Source organism: Athene noctua, chromosome 6, assembly GCF_965140245.1.
Source record: "Athene noctua chromosome 6, bAthNoc1.hap1.1, whole genome shotgun sequence".
In the NCBI taxonomy this organism is placed as follows: Eukaryota; Metazoa; Chordata; class Aves; order Strigiformes; family Strigidae; genus Athene; species Athene noctua.
In genome coordinates this window covers 48,610,590-48,632,332 of record NC_134042.1, presented here as the reverse complement: position 1 = coordinate 48,632,332, position 21,743 = coordinate 48,610,590, and the positions used below count along the sequence as shown (strand labels likewise).

Sequence of the window (21,743 nt, the reverse complement as noted above, 5' to 3'; positions counted from 1 at the left end):
GTAACCTCTCAACTCTGCAGTGGATTGGCAAAATAAATCCATGTGAACAAAGTGATGATGTTCTGAGTCTTTTTTTATGTATGTACAGTTTCTGTTTGGTTGTTTTTTAGGCATGTTGTGTTTTGTGGTTTTTTTTGTTTGGTTTTGTGCCTGCATTTTGTTGATAAGGTATCCACAGTAGTATAGGACAGAGAAATCCATAACATAAGCTTCTGATTAAAGGGTAAGATTCCACAGAAGTAAACAAAAATGAATTGCCCTTTATTCTGCTACACTATTTAGGGCTGGACCTAAATGATCAGAGTGTGTGGTGTGGTCTCTGGAAGGAGAACTATCGGCCCAAAGCCTGGTCCAAACCAGTTAGAGCCATATAAATCAGTTAAAGCCATATTTAATCCTGTGAATTAAGTTTCAAAGCTGATAAACTTAGTGTTTAACATGGCTCACCTGCTGCGGGGTTTTCCTTATAAGCAAAGTTCTAAAGAAGGAACTGTATTTATTTATTTACCGGATATCTAGAAGTTAGCTGTATGTTTGCTCTTCTACTTTAGAAGCCATTTAATACTCTATGGAGAGATGTACAGAAGCAGTTATTCCTGTGCATTGTGTGCCATGGTGCAGGGGGGTTTCTTGCCCTTAGTGTCAAGTATGAGCTTTTTGGTTCCCTGATGAATTTTGATTATACTTTGTCAGTACATGCCAGTAAAATAGCCAGTCCTATGCTGGAGTACATCGTTTCAAAGATATGCCTGTAATCAGAGGAGTATTGCAAATGGGTTTATTTTCACTGTGTGAAGAGTTGCCACAAAACAGGCACGGGAAACTTTAATTTTAAGAATTAGAGCGGGTTGTTATGCCGTGCTGCTGGATCACTAACAAACCATTACGGGCAAACTAGTGAGTAATTACTGTCAGGCAGGCCATGTGATGGTCAACTTATTAGCTGTCGCAGCAAAAACGCATCTACCAAATGTGTGCCAAAATGAGTCAAGTGGACCTCTCCAGCCAGGATCCCTGACATCCGCAGGCGAAACAGTGTGATGAAATTATTGTTGACAATTCTAATCTGCCACGTCAGTGTTGTAATAATAATCAAGATCTTCTTTAGCAAACTAACGTTGCGTTCTTGAAAAAGATGAGCTGCTTCTTGTGGCTGGTTTTAACTGGCTTTCTCTAAAGTGGGACAGGTTGGCTCTCTATTGGCATTCAAGCTGATCTCTTTCCTGTCTGGATTTCTGTCTCTGGTGTTTGTCCTAAAACTCCCCTTTAACGTCAGTTCTGCATCTTGCAGTTGTTTCTGCCGTTCTTTGCATGTACAGGAGCAATCCGGCGAGACCTCAGCCTTACAAAACGAGGGCACAACGTTTCCAGAGCTCTGGGAGTGCTTCTCTACTATTTTTGGAACCAGCTCTATTGCTTCTATAATAGGAAGGCTTCTGGAAGCTTTCTCCTTCCCCTCGCCCCAAGAAAGTAGCCTTTCAGCCGAGCTTTTATCAATTCAGAATCTGCATGGCAAAACAAATCGAGTTTTATACACTAAATAATTCGGATGTGGCTCATGAACACGTGGCCTGGAATGAGCAGCGTTACAGTATCTTCACCCCGTAACCCCAGGACGCAGAAGCTGTAGCCCCGCTCAGGGGTGTTCAGCTACCCCCTATTTATCATTCGGGGCACACCATAGATTATGCGGTGACCAGGAGAGCCAAAGTAGGTGGTAGCTTTCTAGAAAGCAGAGTAATGTGTGATCTGGGTGCGTTTGTCACCAGTGCTGCAGCAGCATTGGCGAGTAAGGGATTTACTGCTTTTGTTTTCCTCTTGGATCAAGCAGAACAAATCTAATGAGCCAGTTCTTAACTTCTTCCCAGTTGAGCAACGGATGATGTCCTTACCCAAATTGTGCAAGACAGCTGAAACCTTTCAGGAATAATTGAACAAAGGAAACATTTGTAATACTCTTTTTTTTCCAGTATTAAAATACAGGGTTAACAAGGTGCAGCTGAGCTTAATTTTTCTTTATTTTCTTTTTCCCTTCTGAGATTTTTCCTTCCGAGGGGAGTGGGACGACTTAGTCCTTCCAATGCTAACCACACCTACAGAGAAAGCATGAGAGCTACGAATTTGAAGCCTTTCATTCTTTATTGATGTGATCTTGGAAGGAAGACAGGTTCTCCCTGTAGTGCTTCATTAGAATAAGTGTTTCATATGCTTATTGGTACAGCCAGTAGCACTGTTTGACAGCAGTAAGGAGTCAAACGTTGCCTTGGAGCCCTCCACACTCAATTCCCTGCTTCCGAAACACTCTGTATTTTGCACACTGTGCATTCAGAAGTGTTGCTTTCTGCTGACTTGAAAAAAAGCAAAAAAACCACTTTGTGGCAGACACCTTTCCCAACATGATTCAAGGTGTGGATTCAAGACAGCTGAGTCCAGTCTGAGTTGCTGAGAACCTCGTCCTGCCGAGCTTTGCTAGTGCCTGCCAGGTCTGGGGGTAAGTGGGTTCAGGGAGCTGACCTCTTCTGGGTTCATTTTCTCCCCATTTCAGCTCCTTGAGCTGCTTCAGGTGAGAAATCATTGAGGAACCAGTGCTGCTAAAGGGGAAAAGGTGAAATGACTGGGAGGAAGAGAGGGGTGAGAGCCCAGCATGGCAGGAGTCACAGTGACTGAAGGGCTGTGCAGTGTTTTGGAGCATCAGCGTGCTCCCTGCTGACATGGATGCCCAGGCTCAAATTTACATGGGAATCTTCAGATTTCACTTAACTGCTCCATCTGGTGTTATCCAGGGTAAAGGGTATGAATTGGGAGCTCGGTGAAGCTTGGAGAAGGGCTGGAGTGAATTTGGTGGGGAAATGAGCCAAGTGTGATGGTAATGAGGTCCTGCTGCTTGGCCAGCTCTGACTCCCGGTGCCTACAAGTGGCATCAGGAGGGTTTGGTGTGTAAATAGACACGGGAAGCCCCCCCTTGCTTATTCCAGCTGGGTTCCCTGTGGCAGCTGTATTGCTTTTAGGTCAGATAACGTCCGATTTATGCAAAGTTATACCTTTTGACCATCGAGCAGGGGGGAAGCTGAGCACACAACGCTTCACAAGGCAAACGATGTCTGTGGTGGCTCCTTGTAGCCTCCTGCTGCAGGTGAAAAGGCCAAACTGCAGTTGAGCAGGACTCAGAGAACCTCATCTGATTGCAGTTATTAATCTTGGCATTTCTTAATGCTCCTAAGATGGATATGGTGTGTTTACTAAATACCTAGTTTTATGTGAGGGTTTGTTGCCAGCTGCAGGTGGATGGAAACACAAATGTGAGGTCACTCTGAAGCTCTTTCTAAGATAGCTTTAGATAAAACATGCTTGTTTTCTCTTATTTTGCCTAAGACTGTTCTAAATAAAGCAGTAAAACCTAGCTGATGAACTTAGTGTTAAAAGGTAGTTCTTTGAGGTGTTAAAAGTGGGTGGATATTACACAAAGAACAGTTAAAAAGAAAGGGTTGTGTTCCTGTAGGTGTTTTAAGTGGCTGAGTGTGAGGACCTGGAGTATTGTCTCGCGGTCTGACCTAGTCTGGGAGCTGCTGCAGATGGCTGGTTGTTACCATGAAGTGTGAACGTTGGGAGCAGGGAAAGCTTTCTGCAAAAGCCTCTTTCTTGCTCAAGAGAGCCTGGCACTGTTATAGGTGTCCTAGGGGATGTTTGGGGAGGGAGGGCTGGCTAGGCTGGGGAATGGCGGAATTGGTGTCTGGTGAAACACGCTTCTAGAGACAAGTATCATGTAACAACTTAAACTTGAAGTTGAGGAATGGACAGGCAACCCTGTTCCTGCAAAAAAACCCCAAAAACCCACATGGAGATACCTGTTATGAGGCCTTAGCAATGGTACTCTTGGGGTTTTTTTAAGGATTACCTGTTCCTTGTGATGACTGAAAATGGTATTAACTCATCCGAGTTCCCCTCTGAACTACTTGCCATTGCTTTCTTCTGGGGTGTGTTATGCTCTTTGCCCAGCTGACCCAGTGTAGTGGCCCTGGGTGGAGGTAGGGTGGTCAAATGTGTTTTTACCAGCAGTGTGGTAGCTGCTCAGAACCAGTCCCGAGGCCACAGCCTCCTTCCTAGAAAGCAGATTTTCTGAAAGGATGTGCCCATCTTCTAAACTCGTTTGTTTATCCGTTTAGTATTGCTACTGTTTAAAACACACTCGGTCTTGCAGTAAAGCTTTGGCTATCAAAAAATCAAAAGCTGCACAGATGAGGATACCTTGACCCTCCCACTTATCCACACCAGTTAATACGTTTGTTTTCCTAAACTGCAGCAGCATTCAGAACTGTTAAGATGGGGAGTTTGTGGGACCACTCGGCGACCTGCTGCCCGTTGCTGGAAGGACATGATGGTTACTGCTGCCAAAAATCTTGAGTCCTTCCCACATCTTATGCATAAAGGCATATGTTTGGGGGTGGTTTCAGAAAGGGAGAAAAACACGATTAGGTTTTCTAACTTCCTCTTTTTTTTTTTCTCTTTCTCTGTGCATCTGTATTTCAGTTTTCAGGCTGTACCCAACTCTGTGCAAAACTAACAAATCAGCTGAAGCACCTACTGATAAGGATCAGCCTTGGTAAAGAAAGACACTGTGGTAGTTAAAAAGCAGTAAGTATCTCTGTGCTAGCTTGGATCGTGATTTTTTTTTTGTACTTTTTTTTTTTCTTAAATTCACAAGCACAGTTTTTTTACTACTTACACAGTAGGAATTTGTCAGTAGCTTGCTGGCATTAATAGTGTATTTCAGCTCTTTTCTATAGCCCAGCAGCTGGAGGAGGGGAAAAAGCATGCTTTGTATGGAGCTGCAGTGCCCATCTGAACTTGTCTGTGTCTATTTTGTCAGCTTTTGCTTCCCTCTAGCAGGTGCTAGTTCCTCCTTAAGCGCATCACATCCCACCCATAGGATGTCTGTGCTTGGATTGGGGTTGTGGCTGCCCCTGACCTCAACCAGTTTGTTTGATGGTTTTGCTTCTCGAGCTCTTTACTACAAACAAGATGATCTTTTGGTTTGGTGGTTTTTTGTTGGTTTTTTTTTTTTTTTTGGTCTGACTTTTTATCCTTCTCAACTGATCTGCATAGGAGTGGGGCTAGGACAAAACATCTGGTGTTCCTGACCAGGAATATATGGAGAGAGTTTCAGCTATTAAAAAAGTGACTGGCATTCTTTAAATGGTACGGCTGCATTTATTTGGGTGTGGATATAATAATGTTTCTGTGATACAATTCCTGCTGCGTCTGAAATGTTAGTGTCAGTAAAGCCAGAAGGAAAGCCAGACAAAAGCTTGGATAAAAGTCAGAGTTTCAGTGCCTCTTACTGACGGTTCATGGGAAAGTAATGATTTTGTTTAACTTTTGATTTTCATAAAGCACTAGGCATATGCTTTTTTTCCTCTGTGGATTGATGCTTGTGAATGTAGATTTTTACAGCCCACAAAACATCAGAAATGGCTGATTTTTGTGCCTAAGCTTCACTTTTGCAGGTAGGTCCTTGTTATAGGCTCTGGGTAGTCTAATGAAAATGGTATTTAACTACAAAGCTTCAATTTCTGCTGCTGTTAACCACGGCAGCCTTGTTTCTTGTCTTTCTGAATTCAAGGAGTAGAGGGCATTCTGTCATCCTCCTGCTCTGCCAGTGCAGTGCCTCCATCTTCCCCATCCAACACGTTTCTCTGCCTTGCGTAGAGCTCAGCAGAGATTTATTCATGAAGACTGGAATGTGTTTATATAATATTTTATATATTATTTTAGGCTCCTGCTTACTCAAATGTAGGCAAATGATTAACCTCTCATTCACCATTGCTAGAGGAATTGTGAAATTGATGTAGCAGATGTCAGGTCAGCTGGATCTAAAACAGCTTCTGTTTTCCCTGCCTGAAAAGTCATCCTTCATTACTTTCTTGGCGAGCGTGGCTACCAAGTTAGAGTGGGCTTTCCAGGCCAAGAGTGTTTAGTGGCTGCCCTGAGTTGTAAACCACATTGGTCCAGCACTGATGAACTGAGCTGTGCATAGGTAGGTGTTCTGCTGTGTGGGAGTTTTTTCTCTGGCAGGTGTTGTGAAAGGGGTGAGATGCGAGAGGCTCCATCTCTGCCAGAGCTTGGCTGCCGGCAAGCACGAACCTCCGAGTGCCTCTGCCAGGCTGCACAGGGAAATGCTGCTGTAGGAACAGGGCAGTGGTAGGAACGCTGGGCAGAGCTGCTGAAAAGGAGAGAACAACCTGCTGTACTAAATCAGAAATCCCCTGGGGACGCAGCTCTATAGTTAGCCTCTTCAATTGGCATTCCTTTATTACAGCATCATTGTCCATGGTCCTCTAGAGAGGAAGCAAACGATCTTTAAAACAATCTGCTGGCAACTCAGGCTTGAGTATTTGAGTTTTTCCAGTGCTCTTCTGCTGTGTCACTCTTGCCTTTTATATTCCCACTCAAAGGTGGTTGTTTTTTCACCATCAAAGTACATTAAAATACGCTGGTAATTGTCTCTCCTCCAAGGACAAGACGTAGAAGGCGGCAACCTAGTGCAAACAAGAGATACTGCAGAACAGTTTTGTTTTGGTGAAATCTGCCAGCTTATCTGTGTGTGATGCAAAGACAGAGCAGTTTTCATGAAGCTTGGAGGCTGCGTGGTGGCATGTTTTTTGTCCTTCATGAAATCTGCCACGTTATTTTGATTAGAACGCTAACGTAACTCCTGGCAGGGTCAAATCTTACTGCTAGCAGCAACTTCCTTCCAAAGCCTGATGCGGTGCTAACAGGCAGAAAGATCTTGTGTGTCCTGTTTGTACGGAGCTGGGAGGACAGTGTGTTCTACGGGAGGTGCCAAGGTGGTGCTGCAGTCGTATATAAGGTGCAGAAGCATTGTATGTGCAGACAGGCTGGTGAGGGGGGGTTATTTGTATTTTAATGGTGTTTGGAAACTCCAGCTGCAGTAACAGCTTAATGATGTTAAGTTCTTCTATATTTATGTATTTCTATATATGTATGTGCATGTCTATGTGTGTATATATATTTATTTTCTCTCTCTTGGGGAAGAGACCTTGTCCTGATCACCTGTGCTTTGATTGCTGCTGTACTTGAACATGATATTATTATTTTTAATAGTAATATGATTACTATTTACCTCTTGTTTGTTCAGTTTCTAGGTGGCAGAGACACAGTGAAGCTCTGTGTGGGGCAAGGAAAACTGATGGGGGAGCCTTGTGTGTAGCCCAGGATGGACTGGCTGTGACGGTGTGCCTTAGCTGGAGAGAGTTACGATGAAGAGTTCCTGCAGAGCTGGCCTCCACAGGGAACCACTGAATTCCACATCCTCCACCTTCCATCAAGTCAAACGGTATGAACAGACCAGCTGGTCTGCTGAGAGTTAAGTATTTAGCAGCAATTTAGCCTTCTTACTTTCCTCTTGCCTTGTGTGTCATTCAAACGTTTGGTCTGAATTCTTACTTTTGGATAGTGTTTAAGTGAAATGTTGTAATGGCTTAAGGGTAGAAATGTTCTTTGACGTTTTTATTTGATAATGACAACTACAGATTCACTACAGCTGGTACTGTACTTGGAGAAATCTTGGGGTTTTTTAGCAACAGCTGCAAATTAATTTGGGAACGTGGCTTTGAAGTAAAACTTAATTGGAGAATGGCTTGTCATAGGACGTTTTAAAACATGCAGTCAGCTTAAAGCAAGTGGAAATGCTGGCAATCAGTGTTGCGGTTTGTCTTACTACGGAGTAAGTAGATTAGTTTAAGCTCAGATTTTGTATTGCTCGCTCTCCTGTGTCTCTTATTAAGAAGAAATGCACGATTGATTTCAAACACTTGTGCTTATGTGACAATTAAGTGAACGCCTCTCACTGTGTCTCCTTATAGGAACACCGTACAGAACAACTTGTCCTTATGCAAATGCAAGAACATGCCAGTTTGTTTGAGTTCAAGCTACTTGAAAATATATGTATCTTTTTTCTTCTTTTTCTAAAACCAAGACTCTCAAGCTTCCTCAATCTGGAGGAAGAGAGCCAACTTTCTGGTTTCCAAAAGCTGTGTGGGTTTAAAGCAAACTTTAACCTTTGTTCTTTGTGGTTGTGTAGACAGCAGATACTTGCTCTGTTAGTCTCTTGGTAATTTAGTGCTGGAAAAGACTTCCTGGGTGACCCAGCTCCTTGTTTTCCCAAGCAGTATCTCATAATCCCCTTGTAAATTTAGAAGTCTAGCCTAAAAACAATTACATGTTTTCTTCTCTCTTCCTGTAGATTAAGCCATTACTGAAGATGACAGATCTAGCTGTGCTAATAGGAACCTTCTTTGGATTCCCATGCTGAACATTAATGCCATCTTATACACTTCTTGGAGCTTGTGTTCCTCTTTTCTTTTTTTGCATAAGGGCTGCTGCTTACTTTCAGTGGCTTACTTCTTTTCCTGTACTCTGTAAAATGTGGTTCTGTACCCTCACCTGTGGTTTCGCAGTGCTAAATGACCCAAGTGTTAGGTAGTAGCTTCTCAAATAATGACAGTCATGGTCATTCTCAGTCTGGGTGAATCTCCTCTGGGGCGTGACAAAAAGCATGTGCTGCCCTCCAGAGCAGATCTGGCAGAGGAGGGCTGTTCACTGCTGCCTTGAATATATCGGTTACCTCCAAAACTTCTTGGTGTTCAGCTTGCTGGTGCATCACCATCTGTATTTCAAAACTCTCCTCAACTTCTGTTGCTCGGGGCTTTGTGCCTCTGCTGGTTTGGAAATGCCTTTGTTTCTGTGGGTGCACCTGTAGTAGCTGTGCTGAGGTCATTCCGAATAAAATCAGAGGTTCCCATGGCTGATTCTTGAGGCATGTCTTTGGTTTCCAGGCTGGTGTGTTCTTATTCAGCATCACCTGGGGTTGTCTGCTGCTAAGCCAGCTCCTTTGTCTGTTTTCCCATTCTTCTGCCAGTCTGTCTGAACTAGTAAATCTCCTTGTGCCTTTGGAAGTCCATGTGAGTAAGATGTAGTACACTGGTCTAAAAAGATCACTTTTTGGACAACCTTCTGGTTAGTCTGGCATATTGAACCATTTTCTCTTCCCCCTTTTTCTTGTGTTGCTGTAATCCTCTTTGCTTGCAAAACACCTTTATATTGAAGTCAGACTACCAAGCCTGGAGATGCTGTGATCTCTCTCCCTTCTCTTTCTCCCCTTCAGTGCCACCTGCAGTGTGCCACATATTTTATTAACTCGTATCGTTGCCTTTCAAGAGGTTTATAAATCTTGCTTCTTGGCCTGCAGTTCATGAGCCTGTCTGTTTTGAATTCTGAAACTGAGATGAGCCAATCCTCACCATTTTCATGAAGCTTTTTAGTCTTCCCCCACCAGTGTTCTTGTTCAAGATTAATCCCCAGGGGTTTTGCCCTCATGATCACCCTTACCACTCCTCTTTAAAAGTGATGCAAAGTCAGATTTGGTATTTTGTGCTGTTCCTAGAGTGCTCTTAATCTCTACCCTGACCTTGCTTGCCAGCCCTGTTTCTCGCCCTGTCTTTTCTCACAAACTGAAGAACCTTTTCAGTTCAAGAAATCTTTGTTTTTAAATATCTTTGCAATGACTTAAATCTGAGAACTGGTGCAGCATTATTACTAGACTTTTTCATCTCTAGGGTACAAGTTTCCAAGTGATGTGACCTGGTGACTTGAAACTTGTGTCGTCTTCTTGCATCCGTGTTCAGTTGGAGCTGCTTCTGTTCTTGTTTGGAATGTGCTCTAAATAATAAAAACACCTTTTGACTCCTGGAAATGCCTGCTGGGTTGCGCTGTCTGCAGTGAAATCCTCTGCACCACAGTGCAGCTGACTTTGTGAACCCATTCCTTTCAGTCTTGAGGTTCAAAAGAACAACCTGATAACTCGCCTTCAGACCTACATTTACATATTTTTTTCTTTTGAACTCTGAGTCTCTTAAAGATAGTGCAGTCCAAGGTTAATTTCTAGAACCTTTCATGTGTTCTCATTATGCACGCATAAAAATGAAGACTAAATAACATCACTTTGTGTTGGTTTGTTAACTGTTTGAGGAAATTTGTTGCGCCATGATATTAAGAAAGGTCTTGGTCCTCTTGCAGTTAATAAATTAAAAAAAAAAAAAATCAAGAAAGGCAAAACATTGCCAGAAGCAAACATGTCACTTACTTGTGCTGCTCTGGGCAGCTTTCAGCAGAAGCCCTATAAAACCAGCACTTTTTTTTTTTGTTTTTTCTTACTGTCCTTCTGTGATTTCTTCTCATCTTAGCCTATTCCACCACAGGCATATGTGCTGTCCCATTATCTCTGAACTACGTGTTTCTGGAGCAGCTTATAACCTCGAATAGCAAATCTTTCATTTTATTTTGTTCCCTTTTGCTTTATGTCATCCCTGTGACATCCCTGTAGTATGGTTGGGAAGCAGGGAGCATGGGTTTGAGCTTCCTCAGGCTCCGCAAAGAATTGCTTCTACGTCACTAGCTTCATGGTAAGTGCTTTTATACAAAAGACTGGCAAAGCAATGGCACTTCTTCCTGGGTAAAATTTAGAAAGTAGCTGAGGCTACTGTGCTTTATGCTGGGGGGTGTGTATGGGTGTGCGTTTGCTTTAAAATGTGTTCAGAACTTACTAATGGGTGGGAGTCCTCAAACTGGTCTGTGCGTTGAGCTTGGATGTGTGATCTGTCACCTGGAACCTCTGCTTGGTGAAGATGATTAATTTTGTGTGATGGGTATTATAGCTTCTCCAGTGTGCAGCTATATTTGGGTGTCATTTCCTCCAAAGTCAAGTTATTGTAACACCTGACGTGGGTGTCCAAGCGGCAGGGGATCCAGTGGTAAGTTAGGTGCCTGCTTTGCATTTAGCTCCTCAGCTCTTTGGGCCAGCTCTGCCCCACGTGCTCAGCTTGCTCCTGTTTCTCCCCAGGCTGGCTGCTCAAGCAGAGAACGTTGCTTCAGCAGTCAGGTACTTTCTGTTTGCCTTCAAAGCCCCCGATAATCCTCGCTTGCTCTCCGATTGATGCAAGAGGCAGTTGTGCGGGCGTTGGGAGGTGGGTCAGGAGCCATTGCTGTAATAGGAAGTTACTGCTGCAAAGGCGGAGTAGGTTTTCTAGAAACTGGATGCCTCTGCAGCTGCTGAAGTCAAACCCACCCCTGGTCTGGAGCATTGTGCTTCCCAACCCGCCTTTCTCCCAGCTTGGACACTTGCCACGCGCCAGAACAAGCTCCAGTGAGTAGCAGAGCGTCTTCCATCCCGGCTGCTCGGCCGGGACTTTCCCGCCCCAGCAGAATCCGTGGAATGCCTTTGAAGCAGCTCTCCGTCTGCTTTGCCTTGCCCCGGCAGTGCAAAGGGGATGGAAATGGTACTGGAGATGGAGCCCAAAGGACCCACCAAGTCCTTCCAGAAATAACAAGTGGTTGACCGTAGTTTAACTTGCATTCAGTACTTAGTCCTTCCTAATTGTTAGTGTCCCTTACAGAGGAGCTAAGCTCTACAGACAGAGAAATGGGATGCCAGGGAAGAGAAATGCCTTGCCAGAAGTTATGCTTGGTGTGGGTTTGTATTGTTGTTGGGTTTTTTCTTTTTTCTTTTTTCTTTTTTTTTTGTTTGGCTTCTGCCTTGTGTTAGGATGTCCTGAGGGTTTTTGGTTTTTTTTCAGAGTTGTAGTTGGCACTGCGTGTGCAGTCAGCAATGCTAGGAACTTTTGTCGACTGGATTTAGTGTTTACAAAAAGAAATCCACAGGAAACTTTGGGGTTTTGATTGAAATTTGCGCCCTAATAAAACCTTCCGGTGCTTTGCCCAGAAAACTTGCAGCATGAATATGCTGGTTGAGAAGATTACACTGTTGTTGTTGCTCTTGCTGGCCAGAGGAAATCTTTTGGCTTCACAGGGTATTGTCAGAGTCCCTGATCTGGGTGCAGCGAGGGGCATCTAGGCTCTCTGCAGACCTTAGAAAGGAGTTGTGAAAATTGAGCCTTTTCTACCATTTTTTCCTCCAACTTCGGAGCTTCCACTAAAGCAAATACATGACTTTTTTAGACTGCTGTGATTTAGGTGATGTATAAATACAAAAGGATGCAGAAGGATTCTGGCCAGCTTGGCACAGGAGCTTATTGATGGGTCTTGCCTTCAGTAGGGAGAGGAGGGGTGCGTGCATGTCTGCACATGTATAAAGGAATATATTTCTGTATCAATCCTGTATAGCAACTAACTTGATAAAACTGTAGTGGAAACAAGCTGTAGTTACGACTTGTAAAAACAGCAGTATCATTCCAGAAGTGTAAGTATCCTGTTTTTCAGACACGGCTGATTAGAAATAGAAAAACTGGCCCTTTTATTTCATCAGCTTAAGGACGGAATAACAGTATAAAGGCAGCACTGCTAGTTGTTTCAGTGCTGATCATTCCTGGCAGAATTATTTCTTATCAGCAATTCAAAACCGCACATTTGGGATTGAAAACCTTTTATGCTTACTCTATGAACTTCTGAAGAGTCATTGTCTCTAAAGATAAAATTAGAAAGCTTGATAACTTAAAGGGTGGAGGAAAGCAAACAGAATTATTCTGGAATTCAGTATCATGGGAAATTGTCAGTGACTTCACCTTTTAACAACTATTTTTGGTGTTTTTAAATATTTAAAAACTTACCTGCAGCTGCCACAATTCTCCACTTGCCAGCACTGAAGTGTTGCAGAAATAAGGTAGTCTGTGGGTGGGGACTGGGCTCTGGTTCATCTTCAAAGCAATTTCTGCTGGGAAGCCTTGTTCTAATTCTAGGAGCTAGATATGAAATCTGCTGCTGACAGGCAGGGAAGAAGCTACATCTGCCTAAAAGTTTGTTCTTAACATTCACAGCAAAGTGTGTGTGGGGTGGGGACCTGTTTTTCCCAAGTGATGCTTTCAAGTAAGGTCCATTGCTAACATCCCTTTTAAAATGGAAGTTCTCTTCCCCACTGCCCAAAACCTGGGAGGCAGGTGGCTCTGCAATTGAGCTGGTCAGGTGGAGTTAGCAGTACTCCTTATAGCTGTCTGAAGTTATTAAATGAAGGTTGTCTTTAAATCTGGATCCATTAAAACAGTGCAACGAACTGAATGCTGAATTCAAATGAAGCAATTATTCTGGCAGTAAAACTTCTGACTAAGGCATAATTTTGTTATGTAAATTATAACTTCTCAACCTTAAATGGTATTGTTGGCTGAGCCGGAGACTAACTGCAACAGAGGAGGAAATATAACCTTAAACGAGAAATCCGTAATAGGTGAGGCATAACTCTATCCTTTGTCTTTCTCCATAGACCAGAAATAGCTGGGAGCAGCTGAACCAACTTTGCTGGCTAAACATGTCCTCTGAGCATGTTGGGGTAACCAGTTTGGTCCTGTTTTCAGTCGTATAATACTTGGTCTCACCTTCGTTTGCAGCTTCTCTTAATGAAGGGTGTTGAACAGATTGTCTTGCTGGATTCCTGAAAACTGCTTGAAGAAAGCCTTTTAAAAACACGTTCAGCTCATCTTTCAAACACCCTGGCATGAAAACTCCTGAATGAAATTTGATCTTCTGCTCCTAGCTCGTGAGACTTCAGCGGGCAAAATCGTGTATTTTATTGTATTCACCTCTTCTCCCTGGGGTATGGCGGTGGGCAGCCGTTGGAGCTTTTCTCTCTGCAGAGCCCCCAAACGCCCTTTGGATGGGGACAGGAGGGCTGCAGGCACAGTTCTCTGCAGCACCTTGCTGTGGTGGTTTGCCTCCTGCTCCTTGGGGCTGGGCTCTGGGCTGAGCATGTTGGTGGTCTGATCCTGGTTAGTTAGAAAATGCCACCAAGATGAGGTAGACCCTGTGGAAAATGAGGCCAAAGCAAACTGCAGCAGCCTTGATTTCCTGTTCTCTTTTATTCATCTATTTCAGCACCCTGAAGTTCTATTTTTATCAGATTATTTTAGTTTTTAGCATCCAGCCGAGAAGGCAAACAAAATAGCTCGGTTACGTTTTGCGGAGAAGACTAAATTGGGAGGTGACCCAACTCCAACAAGAGCTGGAATTAGTGAGCAGAAGGCACTGGGAGAGAATTAACCCAGGGACTAGGTGGGTGTATCTGCAGTCATGGGAGCTCTCTTACCCCACAGGCTGTAGGTGAACTGCAGATGGTTTTAGCACTGGTGGAACGACGAGGTGATGATCTTCCTAGAAAATCAAGAGGGGAGAGAACATAACAGCATCCTTCGCAGCGTCTGCCTCCTGGCCTTCGAAGCACTGCACAGGACCGAAGGGATCCCCTAGTTTTCATGCACGCTCATAGGAAGGTGAACTGAGCCCTTCCTCTTGATGTACCTCCCCAAAACCTCTCTGCCCTCATCTGTCACCCATCCCCTCGCTATTTATTGCTGGGGCCAGATGGAGGAATCAAAACCTAGGGGAAAGCAGTGGCTAAACTGGAGGCTTCCTCTGCTTGGACGGGCACAGGTGGTGCCTGGCTGTGTGGTTGCCCTTGTGTACTCAAGTTGTGGCTGAGGGAACTGGGGGGGTTCAGTCTGGAGAAGAGGAGGCTGAGGGGAGACCTCCTGGCCCTCTGCAACTCCCTGCCAGGAGGGGGCAGAGAGGGGGGATGAGTCTCTGGAGCCAAGGAGCCAGCGCCAGGCCCCGAGGGAATGGCCTCAAGCTGCCCAGGGCAGGGTCAGGCTGGCTCTGAGGAAGGATTTCTGTGCAGAAGGGGCTGTTGGGCGTTGGAATGGGCTGCCCAGGGCAGGGGGGAGTCCCCGGGATCCCTGGAGGGGTTGAAGAGTCGGGCTGAGCCAGCGCTGAGGGATCTGGGGGAGTTGGGAACGCTCAGGGTGAGGTTCACGGTTGGACTGGAGGAGCTGCAAGGGCTTTTCCAACCGAGGTGATTCTGGGATTCTTGTGTGCGTGTGGTGTTTGCAGCTGTAAGTGGAGCATCCTGCTCTCAAACCCAGCCCTGGGCTGGCTCCGGAGCACTCTGGCTCTCTGCTCTGCCGTCTGTTCCTCTATGGGGGGTCTATGGCCCTGGCTGAGGCGTGGGGATGGGCTGCCAGGGAGGTCCCCAAGCTGCTGCTCGAGGTTGGTCGTACAGTGCGTCTGCGTGTGTTCTTCCTCCTCACAGCCATCCTGCGCGCTCTGGCAGGTCTGCTCGAGGAGGAGGGGGGAAGCTGGGTTCCCTCCTCCTCCTGTGCCGACTCCACGGGTACCCTGCACGGCATTGGCAAGGGCATCTCGAGGGGGTGCGTGTCCTGATGGTGCCCAGCTGGACTCTGGCTGCATCTGCCTCATACAGCTGCAGGTGTTACAGCTGTACGTTTGTCCAACTTTATAGATGTTACGGCTTGAGGTTTTTCATTAAAGGCTGGTTTTAGGCTAGAAACACAATAGCAAAGCTCCTCTTTTGGTGGTGGCTGTCAAGGGAAACACATGTGGTGTCTGAATGTGTCCATATCCACTCTCGATAAATGTGGCATTGAACCTGCTGTTCTTAAACTAGCAAGCATGGATGATCCCCGTTTCAAAAAGGAGGCCTTTTAATGTAACCAAGATTACCATGGAAACATAATCTATAGTTAGTTCTATAATATGCTTATGCGATACTCCTGGGAGAAGAGCCTGAAGTCTCCTGATGATTGAATCCTAGGTGGCAGTGCCCTGGGCTTTTGTGTTTATGAGCTTTGAATTGAAGATTACTGCGAAGGTGTAACAGAAAGGAGGAGTCGAGCGCCTGGGACTGTTGCAGGAGGGGTACTGCTGCTGTACTGTCAGCAGCATCCAAGTGTCTCCTTCACAGCTCTGAAGTTCTTAACTGTGAAAACACATCCTTGAAAGCGGTTCTCGTAGCTGTATGTGATAGTTTTGTCGCTTGGGGGGGGGCACATCTGCTGTATAGCATAAGGATCCTTATGGGAAAGTACACCAAATTTGCCATTATTGATGTGCCAAAGGGTAGGTTTCACTTTGGGTGGTATTAGGAGATTAGATATCTGCTGGGATCTCTGAATGTAATTGCACTTGCTCATTTCCCTTTTCAGCTTTAACTGTACTTTATCTACTGAAAAGAATATATATATATATATCTGTCTGTCTGGTAGCTAATGTCAAGATAAAAACCTTGGACCCGCACATGCCTCACAACTGCATTAAGAAATGAACGGACAGAAGGGTGGCTCTAACTCTCAGAATAAACCTCTAGCTATGTTTGCATAATAGATAGAACTTAAGTTAGGATTTCTCCTTACAACCCCCTGGAAACACATTTCTCGAACAGGAAGATCTCTGCTATCTTTAAGATTGTAATCCTGTTGCAAGATGTGAGTAGAAGTTCTCCACGGGTGAATGTTGCAGCTTGGTTGCTGCTTTTCCTTTTTCACGTGGTCTCTTTTGAGGTGTGGGCTGCTGGACGTAGAGCAGGAGGCACTCTGGTGCCTAGTCAGGGCCACCTTCTCTAATTCCAGGCAGGCATATTTTGCAACTATAACTTCTTCCCTTTCTGTTTTCCTAGGGTTTCTGGTATGCACTTAAAGCCATATCTCAAGTTACAGAAGAAAGAGCGATCTCCAGAACTAAGCCAGGATTCCCTGAGAGGCTCACCTACGAGCCATCAGAGATCAGCACAAGAAGAAAAATACACCACCAACTGCACCAAACTGAGCGTTTTCCCAAAACCCTCCCTTGTGACTCCATCTCAAAAGCTTCTGGGGATTATTTATCCAAATACTATGTGCAATATGAATGGGAAAGGTCCAGCGGATGGTCCAAGTGCAAGGGAAAAGAAGAACGCCCTGTCTGCAACGATCCATCAGGGAGAGGAAGGGGAAGGGCCCCTGGATGTCTGGGCTGTAGTAAAACCTGGCAACACAAAGGAGAAGATCGCGTTCTTTGCAGCCCAGCAGTGCAGTGGCAACAACCGGGTAGGCTCCATGAAAATTAAAAGCACGTGGGATATCGATGGAAGAACAGTTAAACGCAGGAAAAAATCGGTAGATCTTAAAAAAGCCAAAATTCAACTGGAAAGAATGAGGGAGGTGAATGCCAGGTGCTCTCAGCCGGAGCCTTTTGCCTGCGGCATCGAGCACTGTTCGGTGCATTACGTGAACGAGAACGGTGAGGGCGTGTTCGCGGGCCGGTCCCTCTCGGTGATAGAGATGGTGGCCTTTCTGGAGCAACGAGCAAGTGCTTTACTGGTAGACTGTGCTAAATCCTGCACGCCTGCTCCTACTACGAGGCTGAGCGCTCAGCCTAAAGGTGCGCTTCCCAGCTCAGACCTTTTCTCCTCTGCCGGGGCCTGCGAGGTACACGCGGAGAGGGGACCTTGCGGCGATAGCGAGCAGCAGCCGAGCGAGCCCGTGCGTGTGCTGGACATGGTGGCCAAGCTGGAGTCGGAGTGCCTGAGGCGCCAGAGCGAGCGGGAGGCCGGGAGCCTCTCGCGGAACAACAGCTTCCGCAGAAACGTCGGGAGGGTGCTCCTGGCAAACGGCACCCAGGCCGAGGGAGAGGCGGGGGAGAAGGTCTCCGCGGGGGTCCTGGCCCCAGGGGATGGTTTGGAGGAGGCAGGGGTGGCAGAGGCTGGATACGGAGGACGTTGCGGTCCTCTGGGTGACACCGAGTTGTGGGATGGCGCTGCCTGTGCTCGGCAGCCTTTTCCTTCTGGGCTGGATACTCGGATGGGGAATGTGAATTCGGGACTTGCTCACGCGGTGTTGGCGGGAACCGCTGGCAGGAGCGATTCTGAAACGCGAATTGAGCCTCCCAGACCTCTGCTGTCTGAGTGTCCGGCGGCTGCCAGGTTGCCACCAGATTCCTTGCAGAGCAAGAACACGACTGTTGATTGTATGTTGAAAGAGCCTGTAATTTTCCCAAGGCAGAGTCAGCATCCTGCTAGGAAGGAGCCCTTATGCATCAGTATATCGGTCACAAAGACTGAGAAAGGATGCAGGAAGGAGAAGCTCTCTAACTCCAGTTCTAGTGAAGATCCACTCCCAGGGAGGTTGTTTTTTCTCCCAGCTGACCAGCCTGCTGCTCACGAGCAACAGCCACTACGGGAAAGTACCCAAGAAAAGCCAGGAGAAGTAGCCCAAAATGAGGATGAGGATGCTTTGGCGTCTGACAGACCGTGCGTCAGAAGTGGTGTCCCTACAGAGCCATCTGCCCTTTCTGTTCCTCTGACAGAAGGGGCTTTGCAAGTACTTGATGCTTCCTGCTTGAAAAGGCAGGTTTCACATGACTTTCTGGAGACCAGGTTTAAAATTCAACAGCTTTTGGAGCCTCAGCAGTATATGGCCTTCTTGCCTCACCACATCATAGTGAAGATCTTTGGATTGCTTCCTACTAGGAGCCTGGTTGCCCTAAAATGCACTTGCTACTACTTCAAATTCATCATTGAATACTACAACATCAGGCCAGCAGATTCCCGCTGGGTCCGCGATCCCCGTTACAGAGAAGATCCGTGTAAGCAGTGCAAGAAAAAATACGTGAAAGGGGACGTATCGCTGTGCCGGTGGCATCCCAAACCTTACTGTCAAGCTTTACCCTACGGGCCTGGGTACTGGATGTGCTGTCACCGGTCTCAGAAGGGCATCCCGGGCTGTAAGTTAGGTCTTCATGACAATCACTGGGTTCCTGCCTGCCACAGCTTTAACCGTGCTATTCATAAGAAGACCAGAGGAGTGGGAGCCGAAGTGGAAGAGGAATATTAGTGCACATACACTTTCCTGCGAGATTGTTTTGGGGTAGGAGGAGATTCTCATGCCTTGTGCTGTTTACAGTGTATATAATTGTCGTGTTTTGGTTTTGTTTTTTTTTTTTTCACAGGGCTATGAAACTGCACATACTTAAACACAAGAGCCTTTACCTTTTAGATTAAAGATAGCGTTTAGTCCATCTATGTAAATAACACTATAAAAACTAATTGTACATACAGAGTCTACAGCTGGCTGAACAACGTAATCACTACAATGCAGCTATGATAGTGTTGCGGCTATAGTTTTGTGTGTTTTTAAGTGTCTTGTTTCAAAATCTGTATATCCTGTATAATATATGAATGTTTCTGAGAAGAAACTCTAAATAGGTAAAGGTCAACTTGTTTAAAGAATCTTCAGACAACTTAACTGGACAACCTTAAAATTAGACTAGAACAGATCCATTATAGTAGTGTGGCAGTGGATTAAAAAAAAAGAGGAATATTATTGTATAGTCAGAATATAAAAAGTTCTTGTCTACCTTATCCTTGTTGTCTTTTTTTTTTTACTTAAATAAAATGTGCATTCTAGATCTGCCTTACCCGACTTTCTCTTGTAAGACTTTTGCCCCAAAATAAAAATACTGTAAAACACATGGCAGAAACTTGGTACTGTGATGTAGTTCAGATGTGTAAAACTAGTCTTCCTCCTAAAAAAGAAACAAACAAACCCCCAAACTTGTATTACTTCACTTTTCCTTTCACTCCCCCCTCAAGAGGTTTGAGAGCGGCTCCTGTTGTGCAGAAAGCTGGTGCTGGGTGTGTAAAACTTGCAAAAAGAGAGGTTCTCCTGTTCGAGTCCCGCTTCTCAACCCTTGTGTTGGCCCATCACCTCTTCACCGGGTCCTTGAGGCCGGAGTGTGGGTCCAGCAGGATGGTGGAAGGTGGAGTTGTCCTGCCTCAGTGCTCTGCTGGAAGCTTTGCTGTCCACAGGATATGGAATTTTTCCCTTGTAAGAGGAATCGTTGTGTTGCTCTACCCCAGCCTCTGCCATCTTGTTTCTGAGGTAGGAGTGGGTGCTTTGGAAGGGGAGTTGTGAATGTTTGCAGCAGCCAAGTGCCAGTTCCTCGACCCCTTCCTGGGAGTGGAGCAGGGCCTCTCTTGGAGTATTTCCCAAAGGCGTTCCTCCCCTGCGGTGTGGTCACAGCCCTCCTCTGGCCCAGCTCTCTGCCTGGGGGTGGACAGTGGGGAAATCTGGGGACGTGCCCGGGACACCCCGGCAGCCATTTTGCAGGGAGCCAACTGCAGTTGGGCCTTTACATCCTCCAAATCCCTTTTCCCTCTGTTGCTGTTCTCAGGACAAGGATGGATTCCTGGCACTGGGTGCAGCGGGAGGGGATGAAATATCCGACAGGGTGCAGGAAGAGCTGGTGCCCCCTTCCCCTGGGGCTCCCCCCTGTGCTGCCGCCCCCAGGGGAGCGCCTGGGAGCAGGTGAGGGCTCTGCGGGAGCAGTGGCTGGAGGGGGGCGGCTGTTCCATAACCCTCGGAGCAAGATCAGCCAAGTGAGGGGAGCTGGTGGCTGCGAGGGCCGAGTTGAACCACCCTCCTCCCTCAGCTTCGCCTCTGCGGGCCTAAAACTGCAGCAGGGTCACAGGGAGCGATGCGTGGAGCTGAGGACAGAGAGGGTTTCAAGGAGGATGCTTTTATTCTCCCCAGTGACAGCGAAAGAAAACTTGAGCCCTTACAGCTGGAAATGTGGGTTTAGTAAGCTCAGGATGTTCACAGTAGATTTAAAAGGGATGGGTTATGTTGGTTTTTTTTCCAATCCCTGCTTTACCTGCTGCCTGCCCCCCCCGGGCGTTGGGCTCCCCTCCCTGCTGCTGCTCCTCCTCGGCCAGCTCTGCAATGCAGCAGACATGATGGCAACCAGGAGGAATGAAATTAGAAATTGAAAAGGAGGGTGCGGTTGCTTGTAATCAGCTGTGAAGGAGAGGAAAAGCAGGATCCCTCGTTAATTCGTGACTTCATTCTCTAACGGGGCGCAGGCTTCACCCACGAGCTTCGATCCGATCCATCGGTTGCACTGGGACGAGCAGCAAAACAACTTTGTGGCAGGAGCTGTCTTGCTGAAACCATCAGCATCAAACGCCTGCAGCTTAATTTCAATTAAGGAAGAGGGGGGGAAGAAGCTGCTTTCCTGCCCCCCACCCAAAACTCTGGAAAACTTGAGATAACCCATGCCAGGCTGACAGCAGCGAGGAAAGTCCCTACGAGGCTGAAAGCAGCGGAGAAAAATATTTTGTAACTAGATAAGGGGCCGGTGAGGTAATTTCTTTTGGAACAGGGTGTGAGATTTTGGTCACCTTCACTGAACAAGAGGAAAAATGAGAATAAAATAATAGCATTGCGCTCTTTTGTTCCTTGGAGCAGTTAAGTAGGGAGGACAATTTGCTCTCTACCCTCTCCCATCCCCACCCTGCCTCCAGGCTGGCTGAGGAACGCTGGCTGTTTTATACATCATTTATTACGTTGCTTGCCGGAACTATCCCTGTTGCACAGCACTGCTGTTGTTAGAAATTGTTTTACAGAACAAACTTATTCATCCAGAAGTGGGTTGGTTCTGAATGTAGCCGTGCTGAGCTGCCTGCAAGCTTTTTTTTTTTTCCCCCCTCATATAAAGTGCAGATTTCTGTTTCCTGAAGGGCCAGTTCAGGGAGAACCCAACGTCTGATGAACTTCTTTTTTCTAAGAGACAATTAAAACCAAATCCAAGGTTGGATTTACAAAACTCAGCATTCAGAACTGAGGACGAAAGCCTGCGCTATGTGCTCGATTTCCCTGCCTGGGAGCGGCTGGAACGTCTGGACTGAATTTCCAGATACGCCCGTGAAGAAATTGTAGTAACATTTCCATTGTTCTCAAGCTTCCAGTTTTCATCAAGCTCTGGGGGTCTCCTGGCATAGACACCACTGAAAAAAGCCGCCCATGGCCGAGGCTTGTGGGCTTGTGTTTGGGCTGTTGCTCCATCCTGCCTGTTCCTGCAGCAGTTTTTTTCCCTCCGCGGCGTCTCTGCGCCCT

At 46.2% G+C, this 21,743-nt stretch overlaps 1 protein-coding gene across 5 annotated transcripts in view; it reads left to right on the top strand.

The window, feature by feature from the left end:
* The window catches only part of FBXO34 (F-box protein 34), a 40,692-nt gene extending 21,437 nt beyond the window's left edge, over positions 1-19,255 (top strand). For 2 of the 5 annotated variants that reach the window (XM_074908914.1, XM_074908913.1), the window contains 3 exons: positions 4,528-4,632; positions 7,157-7,354; positions 16,490-19,255. In XM_074908914.1, the coding sequence (XP_074765015.1) occupies positions 7,278-7,354; positions 16,490-18,683 (2,271 nt within the window). In that variant the 5' untranslated portion in view covers positions 4,528-4,632; positions 7,157-7,277 and the 3' untranslated portion in view covers positions 18,684-19,255. Of the gene's footprint in view, positions 1-4,527; positions 4,633-6,925; positions 6,966-7,156; positions 7,355-16,489 lie in introns of those variants that run through there. The other 3 variants (XM_074908917.1, XM_074908915.1, XM_074908916.1) reach the window with 2 other exon arrangements.
* Positions 19,256-21,743: the final 2,488 nt, after the last annotated feature.